Here is a 13,940-nt window from a genome sequence, read left to right as displayed (position 1 = left end):
TTCTGGCACCCCATAACGGGGCCTGTATCTCGGGAAGCAGGGGGTCCCTGGACCTGAAAATAACGCAGTTCTGCTCCGGGGACCCCCTGCTCATCTACACCAGTAATAAAATTTAAATTAATTTTTTTTTATTTCGGCCGAGATTTGCGCAGAGAGAGGCGTCTCTGCAGCAGAATCAACTCGCCGGGTGAGCCCTTTTCAGAGGGGCGATCATCTCGTCGCCGGTTACTTGCTATGTTTGCAAATTTTGCTATCACTGGTATTCTGGGCTTTCTCCATACAGTGATAGCAACGATGTCAAAAATGGCGAATTAAAATCGTGGCGATTTTTTCGATCGGACTTTACTGCAGGAGGCCCAGAGTTAACAATTTTATTTTCATTTACTCTTACAATTCTATGTCATTTTTAAAGAAAGGGGGATGACAATAGGTCGATGTCAACATCTTTAATTATCATAAAAGGTCAGCCTATGTCATTGACATTTTAGGGACAGTTAGTGAAGTTTAAGATGTGTAGGCCTCATAGGGGTAGATTTCCCGAAGTCCGTTAAATCCATGGCTACTAACGGGAAGCTACATAAAGAGGTAACGTCTGTTACTTTCCCTGGGTTTAATGGGTATCCACAAAGCGAAATACTTTGCAAAAACTATGGTCGTTAGTGATCTCATTTGCATACGCTTAACAAGCTGATGGCTTTTTCCCGCCATTGAACATATATAGATTGTTATAAATAGCACAATAAATGCACTAATATCGTGAGCAATTGTGTTCTATTGCCCAACCTTCTCTTCTGCTATGAGGTTGGTGATAGAATATGGGTAGCAAATCTGCATGGAAACACTCAAAATATCTGCATTCAAACAGGTTTTTCGTTCATTGCTGCCTAAATTTAATTTACAGTTGTAGCTACTATGATTTCAATCTGAAGGACATATGTTGACAATCAGACTTGTGGTTGGCACTACACGAACCCTAAACGTGTTGCTCTTGCCAATTTCAAATAAAGACCATTTATATTCTTATTTATTGAGAACGTAGTATTTGCATGAGGAGGTGGGCGGTGGGTAGAATTCCCTGTTTAACCCTTTCCATGCTGGAGGGACCAGCAATGGAATGAATCATAGTTACATAGTTGATGATGGACATATGTCTGTCTTTCTCCAACCTCAAGTTCAACCTATGCTAAATTTAGACAACAGATACTTTATCCTATATCTAAACTTACTTATTGATCCAGAGGAAGCCAAACAAAAAACCACAGTGTCGTATCATCCAATGATATCTCATAGGGGGAAAAATAAAATCCTTCCTGACTCCAAGAATTGGCAATCTGATTACTCCCTGGATCAACATTCTTCCCATGTTTACTTATTTGGTGTATCCCTGTATACCTTTCCCTTCCAAAAAGATCTCCAACCTTTTTTTGAACAAATCCATTATATCTGCCATCACAGTCTCCATGGGTAAAGAATTCCACATTTTAACTGCTCTTACTGTAAAGAACCCTTGTTTTGTTGCTGGTGAAATCTCCTTTCCTCCAAACTTAAGGGATGCCCCCGAGTCCTTTGTACTGCCCTTGGGATGAATAGTTCTTTTGAAAGCTCCCTGTACTGTCCCCTAATATATTTGTATATAGTTATCATATCCCCTCTTAGACGCCTCTTTTCTAATGTAAATAAATCTAATTTAGCTAGCCTCTCCTCGTAAGTTAGATTGTCCATCCCCTTTATTAATTTGGTGGCTCATCTCTGCACTCTCTAGTTCCATAATGTATTTTCTAAGGAGTGGTGCCCAAAATTGTACTCCATATTCAAGGTGTGGTCTTACTAATGCTTTGTAAAGAAGCACAATTATGTTTACTTCCCTTCCATCCATAGCCCGTTTAATGCAAGATAAGATCTTATTTGCCTTTGCAGCTACTGCATGACTTTGGGCACTATTGCTAAGCCTGCTGTCTACAAACACTCCTAAATCCTTGTCCATCAAGGATTCCCCCAATTTATCCCATTTAATTTGTAAGTCGCCTGTTTATTCTTGCTTCCCAAATGCATAACCTTACATTTATCTGTATTAAATCTCATCTGCCATTTACCTGCCCAAGTATCCAGTCTCTCCAAGTCCTTCTGAAGAGAAATTACATCCTTCTCTAATTCTACTACCTTACATAATTTAGTATCATCAGCAAAGATGGAGACTTTGCTCTCGATGCCAACCTCAAGGTCATAAATAAACATGTTAAAAAGCAGGGGTCCCAGTACCGATCCCTGAGGTACTCCACTCACGACCCTAGCCCAACCTGAAAAAGTTCAATTTATGACAACCCTCTGTTGTCCTTCAACCAGTTTTCAATCCAGGTGCATATATTTTTACTGAGTCCAATTTGCTTTATTTTGTACACCAACCTCTTGTGTGGAACCGTATCAAAAGCCATTGCAAAATCTAAGTAGATCACATCAACTGCATTACCCTGGTCTGAATTCCTACTTACCTCCTCAAAGAAACAAATAAGGTTGGTTTGGCATGATCTATCCTTCATAAATCCATGCTGACTGTTACTAATAATTTTGTTTTCCATGACGTATTCCTGAATATTATCCCGTATTAAACTTTCAAGTAGTTTCCCCACTATTAAAGTCAGGCTTACAGGTCTGTAAGTCCCCGGTTGTGATCTAGCTCCCTTTTTAAATATAAGCACCACATCTGCTTTACACCAATCTTGTGGTACTGAGCCTATGGAAATGGAGTCCTTGAATATTAAATGTAATGGTTTGGCTATTACTGAGCTTAACTCCTTGAGAACTCTTGGATGTATGCCATCGGGCCAGGTGCCTTATTTACTTTAATTTTTTCAAGCTGTCTATGAACTTCTTCCTCAGTTAACCAATTGTTCATTAATATGGAGGTTTGGGCTTCCTCCTGCAGCACTACAATTGAAATTGATTCTTCCCTGATAAACACAGAGACAAATAATTTTTTTAATACCTCTGCTTTTCCCTTATCTCCAATAATCTGCCTGCCCATCTCACACTGAAAGGGTCCTATATTTTCTTTCCTTATTTTTTTGTTATTAAGGTACTTAAATAACTTTTTATTGTTGATCTTACTTTCTATTGCAATCCATTTTTCATTATCCATTTTTGCTAATTTGATTTCCCTTTTGCAACTTTTGTTACAATCCTTATAATTCTGATACGATGTCTCTGTCCCTTCTGACTTAAAGAATCTAAACGCCTTCCTCTTCTTGTACATTTCCTCCCCTACCTGTTTATTTAGCCACATTGGTTTTGACTTATTTCTTTTATACTTAAAACCCATTACTTCTACATTGTTTGATATTACCAAATCCAGTACTGTTCCTCTCTTGGTTGGTTCCTAAATAATTTGGGTCATATAATTGTCTTTAAGCACCCCCAAAAACCTGTTTCTTTTTGTTGTAACGCTAATCTCATTGCCCCAGTCTGTCTGGATAATTAAAATCACCCATTATGCAAATATGACCCAGTTTTGATGCCTTCTCCAATTGCAAAAGTATTTTAGCTTCCTTAAATCTCACTGATATTTGGTGGTTTATAGCATATCCCTATAAAAATGTTCTTTATACTTTTACCTCCACTGCTAATTTCTATCATCAAAGTCTCTACATTTTCTTTCATCATTCCCTTCATAGACATCATCCCTTATAATAGGTTTTTGATCCGGTTTAACATATAAACATACTCCCCCTCCCCTTCTATTGGCTCGATCCTTCCGAAAAAGGGAATAACCCTCTAAATTAACTGTCCAGTCATGAGTTTCATCCCACCATGTTTCAGTAATGCCTATGATATCATACTGCTCCCTTGCAGCTATTAATTCAAGCTCCCCCATTTTATCTGTCAGGCTTCTTGCATTAGCAAGCATGCATTTCAGTTTTTTTTCAGCCTGTACTATTATCTTATCTGCTCCTTCCTTTCTGCTCCCACTTGGTTTAGTCTTTAGAAGTTTTCTAGTATTATCTGTATTTACTATGGGTGTCTCACTGCTTGTCAAACTTGCACTTGTCCCCATTCTACCTCCATAACCCCTTGTTTCCTCATCTATTCTATTTAGTTCATTATCTGTTTCATTCCCCTCCCCCCTCCATCCTAGTTTAAAATCTCCTCCAACCTTTTTAGCATTCTCCCCCCTAGCACAGAAGATCCCTCTTCATTGAGGTGCAATCCGTCCCTAACATAAAGATGGCACCTCTCAGAAAAGGAGTCCCAGTGCTCTAAAAACCCAAACCCTTCCTTCCTGCACCACTTTCTTAGCCATGCATTAACCTCCCTAATCTCTGACTGTCTCCCTGCGGTAGCGCATGGCACTGGTAGTATTTCAGAAAATACTACCTTGGAGGTCCTTGCCTTAAGCTTTTGGCCTAGATCCCTGTAATCATTTTTTAGGACCCTCCATCTTTCTCTAACTTTGTCATTGGTGCCAAGACAGTCGGGTCAATCCCAGCCCCTCCCAACAATCTGTCTACCCGATCCGCAATGTGTGGATGTGCTCAGAGGTCGTGGGTCACTTCAGATTAAAAAGGGTTAAAAAGGCAATCCAAGCGCTTTTTAAAAAACATTTATTTGTATTTTTTTTTTACACAGAATTGAAGCATTAATTTCAGCTCCGGGGACCCTCTGCTACTTACCTCTGTAGGGGGTGCCAGTAGTCGCTCATGCTGAGCTGGCTGAGGTTTAACGTTTAAAAAGGAAGCCAATTCTGATGACCTCACGGCTTCCTATTGGTCCGCAGTGTGGGGGAGCTTTGAGAAGCCACCATAATGAGAACCATAGTAGCCGCGTGGAGCAGCTACCATCACACCCTACAGAGGTAAGTATCTCCGGAAGCAGGGGGTTCCCGGAGCTGAAATTAATGGGGGTCAGCTCCAGAGACCCCCATGCTCTAATCCTGTTTAAAATAAATAAAATAAATGTTATAAATATATAATACATATATTGCCAATAAAGAATATCACTTGTGAGCACATTCACATGTCTCACAAGTGATATTGTTTATTGGCAATATGCTAACGGTGGAGGTTTTTTGTCGCCTTTTTCACCCACCATAACTTCAAATATATATATTGGATTGGCGCTATAAGGTCATAGCTGAATAGAATGGGTCTCTGTACATAAAAAAAAAAAGTATAATTAGGTTAGAATATCTCTGAAATTCTAATGCCAGGCTCTGAAAGATTAGACAAACCACAGAAAGGCTAGTAGAGATTTGTAGTGACAGGATTCCCTGTGCCAGTAATTCATTCTGGTCATGCTTAAAATATGTACAGGCACAGCTTTATCACATTCTCATCAGCACATATTATTAAACCTTAGCTCAAGCACAAGCAAACACCCCACTCTGTGCTTGGCTAGGAAAAGGTCAGTGTATTCCCCATAACTCATTTTCGACTCTGGTGACATTTAGACATTTACTATATTCCCAGCAAATTAATCCCATCCCACAGAAAATGGTAGCCTGCCATATTCACCTCCCTAAATGAAAGGGTGCATTGTAAAATGCGATATATTCATGGAAAACTAAAGGAGTCAGCTAATTTAACTATTATAAATAGTCCCTGATTCATTGAAGTCCCAGTGTCTGAGAAATATAGAAATAACCAAATATGTTAAACAAATGTAGTTAGCCAACCGCAAAGCCCAATTAACATCTCCTAGGTTACATTAAAGAGCCAATCCAAGCAGCACTTAAAAAATATATATGTTTTTGTTTTTAATATATGCAACCTTTGACTATTTTTATTGAAAATGAATTACCTAAGATGCTAATCAATTCGTTTGATCGATCAGCAAAATCCTGCTTCCCATTGTTCATTTAATTGCTGCCTTGCAGTTTCAATCAATCCTTCAGTCAGTGTAACTCAGCAGCTACAATGTATTCTTATTATTACTAAGGTAACATGATCTATTGTTACCGTTTACTGCTCAAACTGCCGGGAATATTGGCAACAAATTATCAAAAATAAGATAGAAAGTGTTACAAATATGAAATCAAAGGATGTACAGTATATTAAAACTACTTAAAAATGGCATTAACCGTTGAATTTTAAAATAAAATAAAGGTAGTAAGTATTATCTAATACTACAGAACTGATTTATTTATTAAAAAAAACCACATGAATGATATTGCGTGGATTGCTTGTTTAAGATAAGTGACAGAGTACAGTATGTAGCACTGCTGGAACCTGGAACTCACTGAGAACTGTATTATTGTTGTGTCTCCTATCTAACCTCAGCCTGAGTAATTATAGAGTTTCCCGAGCCATTCCTACTGGAGGATGTGGCAACTACTGTGCTAGTCAGAACTGTGCAGAGTGACATTTTCGGTAGTACCGTGAGCTACTGTACAATTGGTGCTTGAATGGAGCAGTGTCACATAGCACCAAGAATGAGATTGTAAATTCTCTGGTGCAGAGACTCCTTTTACCCCGTGTTTAATTTAGTTTGATACAGTTTAGCAAATCTCCCGTTAATATGTCCGGTTTACTTATTCTACAGCTGCTGGAGCAGTCGTTCGGGATGTTTTCTGCTGGCAATTCCTTGAAGTCGATGGGGATTTTTAGTCGAAAACAGCCCACTTCGGTTTCTCACCATGGGGGTTATGCACAAAGCAGTGATAAGTGTTTTTAAGTGAGATAAATGCTTTATGGCACAATTTATGGCGCAATTTTTTAGCAATGACTGTGTTTTGGTGATAATAAGCCTTTTAAGCGCGATACTGCAGTGTTATCACTGCTTTGTGAAACGCGCTGCACACAATATTGAGAAATAAAGGCATTTATCTCATTTAAAAACACTTATCACTGCTTTGTGCATAACCCCCTATGTCTTTAACCTCTTGCGTACCCATATGATATTCACTGGTCACGAGGGATGGCACGCCAGTGGCCTTTGTGATGTCCAGTGATGTTCACCTGCTTTTGGTTGGTTTTCTAGGGGAGTGTATGATCAGTGTCCTCCTCTTCTGTGTGCCTTCCCATGGTGACTTTGCACTCACATGATCACCATGCTACTCAAGCGATCACAACTTGCTGGAAAGCCTATGGCACCCAGGTATCCCACCTCTCTCCACTGAATATGTTAAAGCAGCAATGCCCCCCCCCCCCCAAATGTCCCCTTTTCTGTTGTTGTATTACCTGAACTGAGGGGTGTGCTGGAGCCGATCTGTAATGGGCCGATGTCCAGGGACCCCACCGTTTTATAGATATTCACTTTTTTATGTTACAATAAAACAAGAAAAAAAGCATTATGGCCGCTGGGATCATCAACGGAGTCACAATGTCATCTACTGTGGGGGCTTTTATTGGTCACTGCAGCAGGGCTGAACCCGGTGGCCATAGTATGTCCACTAGACAAGTATACGTCTCCCGTGGATACAGTGAAACTGAGGGAGGTGGGGGGATGTCCTCGGACCTGCACGTACTGTGGTAAAGTAATGCAAAGAATTTAAAAAAAAATCCAGATTAACACTGGCCAATGCTACTGTATATAAGTAAAGGCAGTGACACGGAGGGGTGGCCTGGTTCAAATCCCTGGTGTCAGCTCCTTGTGACCTTGGGTAAGTCACTTTACCTCCCTGTGCCTCAGGCACCCCAGAGTACATTGTAAGCTCCACGGGGTTGTGCTTGTGCCTGCACACATTCTATTTGCAGCGCTGTGTACACTGTCGGTGCTATACAAGGAGAAAACAATTGTTCATGCGTTTCATTTTATTGATGTACGCCTTTTTTAAATACCTGTATATATAAGTATATTTAAATTAAAGTCTGAAGATTTCCCACTGTTTACATTTACAACAGCGACTATGAATGATGAGAGCTGCTGTCATTCTTACTTGCTCCTCCTCAGTGATAAAATAATCAGATTTATGCACATACCCTGCCAGTCAAATTATCAACTTGAAACTGGGACAATATTAGGCACACACCAGGCCTGTGAGAGGCCTATAATAAATGGTATAAATATGAATGTAGGCATTACAATCATTACAGGGCGTAATAGAGTAACCTACCGATTTAGCCGACAGTTTTGCACTGTTACCACCATGCGATGGGTTAACATTACTAGTGTTTATCGTAAGAAATATTGCGGTTTCATTTAAAACAATCATAATGTGTGTCCTTTCTTTAACACACGTTATATTCCTCGCTATTTCTTGCGTTAACCAGGGGTAATAACGCCTGCTGCATCTGTAACAGGAGGTGTAACTCATGATACGCTATTAACACTTCCCCTGCCCTTGTTCCAGGAACAACATAAGAGCTGATATCCTCATAGGCACAGAAGTAGCTGGGGCAGCGTACAGCTCAAAGAATAGACCGGATCCATGGAACGTACAGAAATGTCTTTATTCTATCGGCATGGATAAAAAACGCAGGTAGCACAAACCCTGCTGCTCGCAAACATATATATTTCCCTTTGGGACGTGGCTTAGTGACGACTGTCAATTGGAATCCTCTCATAAGCTTAAAGTGGGGGCGACTTCGGGCAGAGTGCTCCACGCTATACCCCGCGGATCATTATTAAGTGAAGATTAAGACCCACCATTATATTTCACAGGCTTATTGTTCACTCACTACAAAGGAGGGGGGGGGGGGCACTGCAACACTGTCACTGTGACTAGCTTCAGCACATTGTACGAGTGCCTTCTGAGCACCCATACACAAATTCTACTGTCTGATATCCTCATAGCCCTAGTACAGGGGCGGCCAACTCTAGTCCTCAAGGGCCTCCAACAGGTCAGGTTTTCAGGATATCCCTGCTGCGGTACAGGTGGCCCAATCAGGGGCTCAGTTGTTATGACTGAGCCCCTGATTGAGCCACCTGCGCTGTTGTAGGGCTTTCCTGCAAACCTGGCCCCTGCCCCCGAGTAACATACTCAGAGAGCGCTGTGGTGTTTGGGTTACACGGGCAGCCCAGTTCTCTGCAAGAGAAGTTGGATTGGATTAGAAACACAGGAAGCAGAGGTGTGTGATCACTGTGATTGCATTGCACAGGGCTCAGGAGAAACCACATTGGCAAGATGCATCCAGAAGATGAAAAAATATATTCTGTAGATGTTACATTTTTATACATTTTACCAGCATTTTTTCCCTCTTGTTTCTGCTGCAGCAATTCGTACATATCCACACAAATTCAATGTTTTGCTGTTTGTAGATTAGTGGTTTATTATTGAAATATAAAAGTGCTAAATATTTGCCACAAAATTATGATCTCCTGTATTTATTTCAAAGACACTTAAAACCAATGTCCTGCTACATATACCAGCGACATACTGACCTAGTGGGTTTAAAAAAAAGAAATAAATAAATCTATGAATTGTTAATGTAAGCAAGAAAAGGTACATCACAGTTTTGCGTGACAACATATATTTACCAGTGCAAGAAGCAGTGAGCAAGTAAGCAGTGCATAACGACAGAATTAACATGCTCTATTGCTATCTTGTATCTACTTACCGACATAGCTGCATGATCGTTGCTGTTATTCTGGAGGAGGAAGCCAGCACAGCAATCAAAACAGAAGAAAAGTAGGAATGTAAATAGCAAAGTAACGTTAGTAAGCAGGAAAGAAAAAGATTAAAGAAGGTTAATTTGTCCATACAGATTAATGTTATTGTAAGCCAGCAACAGCATTTTCTCATTAATGTGTCTACTTTTGCATCATTGAGCAAAATTTATACCAAATAAATTACTAATTTAACACGTTTGAGTAATATGATGCACATAGGTGTATTCAGCAGACTTAGGGCCTCATGCAGAGAGCAGTGCTATTTCAAATCTCGCCATTTTTTGGGGAAATTCGCGCAGAAAACTGCCGAAAATGGCGAGTTACGGAAAACGCGCCATTTTTTTTTTCGTTTTCAAAATCTCGCCGCGCGGCTGGCGAGAACCTACATCTCGCCAGTTTTAAAAATATCCTAATGCAGAGAGCCGCGAACGGCATCTAGCGGCTGTTCGCGCCAAGAAAATGGCGCAATTTGCTAGTATTTGCCTCGCCAAGAAAAGTTGGCAATTACATGGAGCTCGCCGCCTATAGGAAAGGGAAAAAAAATGCGCGATTTTTTTTTAACACATTTCTGCAGCGCGCATCTCTCCAATTCTAACTCGCCACACGCATTAATGCCAAACATTGCAGAATTCGCACATTTCTGCATATGGAGAATAAAACTCTCCAAAAAAGCTACTTTTTATTAAACTCTCCAATTTCTAAATTCGCTGCTCTCTGCATGAGGCCCTTAGATCCGTATTCAATACTGTGTACTCCGAAGAGGCAGCTTCAACAGGGTTTTCACCCACAAAAAGGTGCAAAAAAACCCCACCAAAGCTCTGTTCTCCTAATTTAATATAGGGTGAAAAGACCCCCGAAGAAGTGCTCCAAAAAAAACCCCCAAAGTATTTGTGTCCGAATTGAACATCAACATTAAACTCTCTTTGCAAAAGTAAGTCATCAGGCTCTAATCAATATACTTAGAAGAGTAGATTTTGCGTAAAATTGCAGTGGAATGATCAGATGTTTTTTTTAGTGGAGTCACAGAGACGAAACAGAACAAACTGGTGCCAAATATGCGAGAAAAGAGCCAAAGAGAAAGGAGAAGCAGCAAAAATGGCAGAGAATCATGGGAAAAAACAGTGACAAAGGCGCGTGTGCTGTGAACAAGGAGAATCACCTTTGATTACTTAGCCATTTTGCTGACATGGGGCATGCCAAACATTGCAGAGCAATGCAATGCTGCTCCGTCTGGCAGCAAAAAAGGTTACGTTATTACAAGCGATTAATGGTACACTCCAATTAAAGAGCCTATACATGTACAGATCTATCCCACAATGCCCCGTCACCAAAATGGAGTCTTTTAGCTATGTTTGGAAGATACACACACACACACACACACACACACACACACACAGGGAGAGAGAGAGAGAGAGAACTACAGAGAGGGACAGAGAGCGGATGCAGAGGCAGCAGGAGGAGCAAGGGCTGAAGAGAAGGAGACCCAAGAGAGAAAGACTATATTAACCCTGAAAAACCATCCTAGACCTCCCTGAAAAGAAGGCCCTTGTGACGTGTAGATTATTGTGGCTCTTTATGCGGTTTTAAAGCTGGTCTTTAAGCCTATTACTTGCAGGTATCATGCAGTGCTTAGACTGGTCAAACTGCTCAGCTCAATACATTATTTAATCCGTGGGTCTTTTCAGTTTTCCATGGCTGCAGTAGGATAATGTCAAAGCCAACATTCTCTAGATGTCTTTCCCAAGTATTAACAGCCCTGAAAAGATGCACTGGGAATGACATACCTCTCCATAGAGGGAGAACAGCAGGCAGGGCCTTAAAGGGGGCTTGTATGTCATGGCTGACCTACCCAATGTGATGGGTGCAATTGATTGTACACAGGTAGCGTTAGTGCTCCCCTTCCCCCCACCCCCCCTCCCAGTGAACCGGAGGAATTGTTCTGTAAGTTGGAAACACTTTCACTCAATAAATGTGCAGGTGATATGTTATGCAAATAAGTGAATTCTGAATGTGGTAGCGGATTAGGGCCTTGCCATGACTCCACGCTGCTATGTTTGTAGTCTACTGCCATATTTGTAGTTTTTTTGTGAATAAAAAGAGGCACAAATTCCACCCCCCGCTCCCCAAATATCTCGAGAACTAGGCACTCACCAGAAGCCGGGGGACTCCCTAGCTCAGGTATGAGAAAAATACATTCATTTAAAAAGTTCCCTCCTTTAAACAGTTGTTTCTGATGTGTGGATAAGTATTGTGGTGTGTGCTACAATATTCACTGGCGAAACTATGCGACATCCTAATGGCTTGCTGTATTCTACATAATATAGCAATCCCTCATAGCATTCCAGGTGATGTAGATTCTGACCATCCCACTGACCCTGAACTTGTGCCTGACAGACATCAGAAAACTACTCAAAATGCAAGTCAGACCCAAATAAATCTAATTTTCAAATACTTAATGTGTAGGTGTAGCACTAACTTTATTACATAATCTATATTTCATATATTTTTATCCATTGCATAGTTAATTATTTTACTGACGGAGGGTCAATCAATGCATAATTCAGCCATGCATTACTTGTTCCTCTGACATTTTAAGTGTTCCTCTGTCCTCAAATGGGATGAAGACTGTGGCCAAAATGTATATGGTGGTGCTATTTCAGAATGCACCTTCTAGTAACACAGTATGCAGCATGAACCTCTCATTCTTTGCAGCCAAAAGTTTCATGCATTTTAATTCCAGAAAATTATATATATATATTATATTATACTGAGTTAAGTTATGGTGAGTAAAAAAAAAGTGACAAAAACCCTCACTTTTTTTACTCACCATAACTTAACTCAGTATGGTAAACCCCATCCTTTAGCTTCTTTGCATACCCAGTTAACCAACCCCACACTGATGTGCTCAAAGCTGTGACCATGCAGCAAGCTTAAGCCTATAGGGAACCATGTTAAAAATAGTTTTTGAAGCAAAAAGTGGCACTGTGTGCTCATTTGCATGTCATTTCCCAGAATCCCTTGCTGCAGTGGAATTGCTGTGTGCTGGGTGATAATGGTGAAAGGCAGGGTTGCAGACCTGCCTAAGGCCGAGTCCATAGAAGGACATGCCGTTTTGAGGCGTGCGGACGCTCAGCGCTGAGCCCCTGCATCCTCAATGAGGATGCCTTGAGAGGGGGCTCACGCGAGCTTCCGCAGGCGTGCGGAGGCTTTGGAGTTTTCAGCTGAGCGTCAAGCAGTTTTTCAGCGCACTGTCGGCTGAAAACATCCAATCAGCCTGAAGCAGCGTCAACGTCACGGAGCATACAGTTGTATTTATATTATATTATATATATATATATTACACAATTATACCAGAGTGACATGGGGAGAGAGTTTATGGTCACACATGCAACTTACAGTGAACATTAGTCATAGTTATGATTTTAACATTTTTCCTAATGCGCTACACACCAAGAAACTCAGTACTGCAGCGCGTGTAGGAACTGAGGGAGGACAGCCACCCCAGACCTACAACCGGGACATACCAAACGAAAACGTATAAGGGAACGACGAGGAAGACCAACAAAGGGCGGGAAGCATGAATGGAAGCAGGAAAGCTGGCTGCCAGGGAATTAGGGTCTGTTTGCAATGTTTTGTCTAAAAAGGAAGGTTTTTTAATTCCTTTCTGAATGGGAATAAAGCTTCCTTATTTCTTAAAGCAGCAGAGAGCTTATTCTGCAGTCTTGGGGCGGCTCCTGGAGACACTCTTCCCTCCAGCTTTACTGGCCTTACATGATGACATAGTAATAACCAAGATACAATTAAAGTTTTGTGGCCAATTTGCTGTGTGGCACGTAATTGTTTATGGCATTTATGTGTATATACAAATTCCCCCCCCCTTTAACCCATTTCTCCATTAGAAAATGATTGGAGTTGGCCAAAGAATAAATGTACTTTAAACACATGGCAGGGGCCACAAAGAAACCATTCATGTTTTGGACCAAAGTTTGACTCCATTTTTTTTTACATAATTGAATTGTGGCCTCTTTTTGCAGGAGGCTGACGCTGCAGCATCCTTGTGCTCACCGTGGCCCAGGATGGTGGTGTTGCAGTAGCAGTGGATGAGGTGGAGGCAGTTAGTATTGAGGTAGCAGGCAATGGTATGGTGAGTAACCCTATAACAGTCACTACACCTTGTGCATGCCTGCTGTTCTCTTTGACCATCTAGTTGATATTTCGATCACGTTGCCCACGTGACCGTTTCGCTCTTCGTCGGCATCGACCTGGTGCCTTTGAAAAGAAATTATGCTCTGCAAATGTTTACTTTCTCTCCTGTTCCTCCAAGTCAGCGACTGACAGGAGGGAAGTATATGCCCCTCCTAGCTAAAGGTAGGACACAGACTTCTGCCTGTCTCGGGTCA

At 41.1% G+C, this 13,940-nt stretch overlaps 1 protein-coding gene across 5 annotated transcripts in view; it reads right to left on the bottom strand.

Moving 5' to 3' along the window:
• EXOC6 (exocyst complex component 6) overlaps positions 1-13,940 on the bottom strand; it is a 291,045-nt gene that overhangs the window by 108,730 nt on the left and 168,375 nt on the right. For 3 of the 5 annotated variants that reach the window (XM_075612772.1, XM_075612773.1, XM_075612776.1), the window contains exon 19: positions 9,489-9,518. The exons of the other annotated variants lie outside the window; for them this stretch is intronic. In XM_075612772.1, the coding sequence (XP_075468887.1) occupies positions 9,489-9,518 (30 nt within the window). The remainder of the gene's footprint in view (positions 1-9,488; positions 9,519-13,940) is intronic. 5 annotated transcript variants of the gene reach the window in all.

Source organism: Ascaphus truei, chromosome 8 (genome assembly GCF_040206685.1).
Source record: "Ascaphus truei isolate aAscTru1 chromosome 8, aAscTru1.hap1, whole genome shotgun sequence".
Classification (NCBI taxonomy): Eukaryota; Metazoa; Chordata; class Amphibia; order Anura; family Ascaphidae; genus Ascaphus; species Ascaphus truei.
Note: the sequence above shows the minus strand (reverse complement) of the source record. Positions and strands in the feature narration are given on the sequence as shown.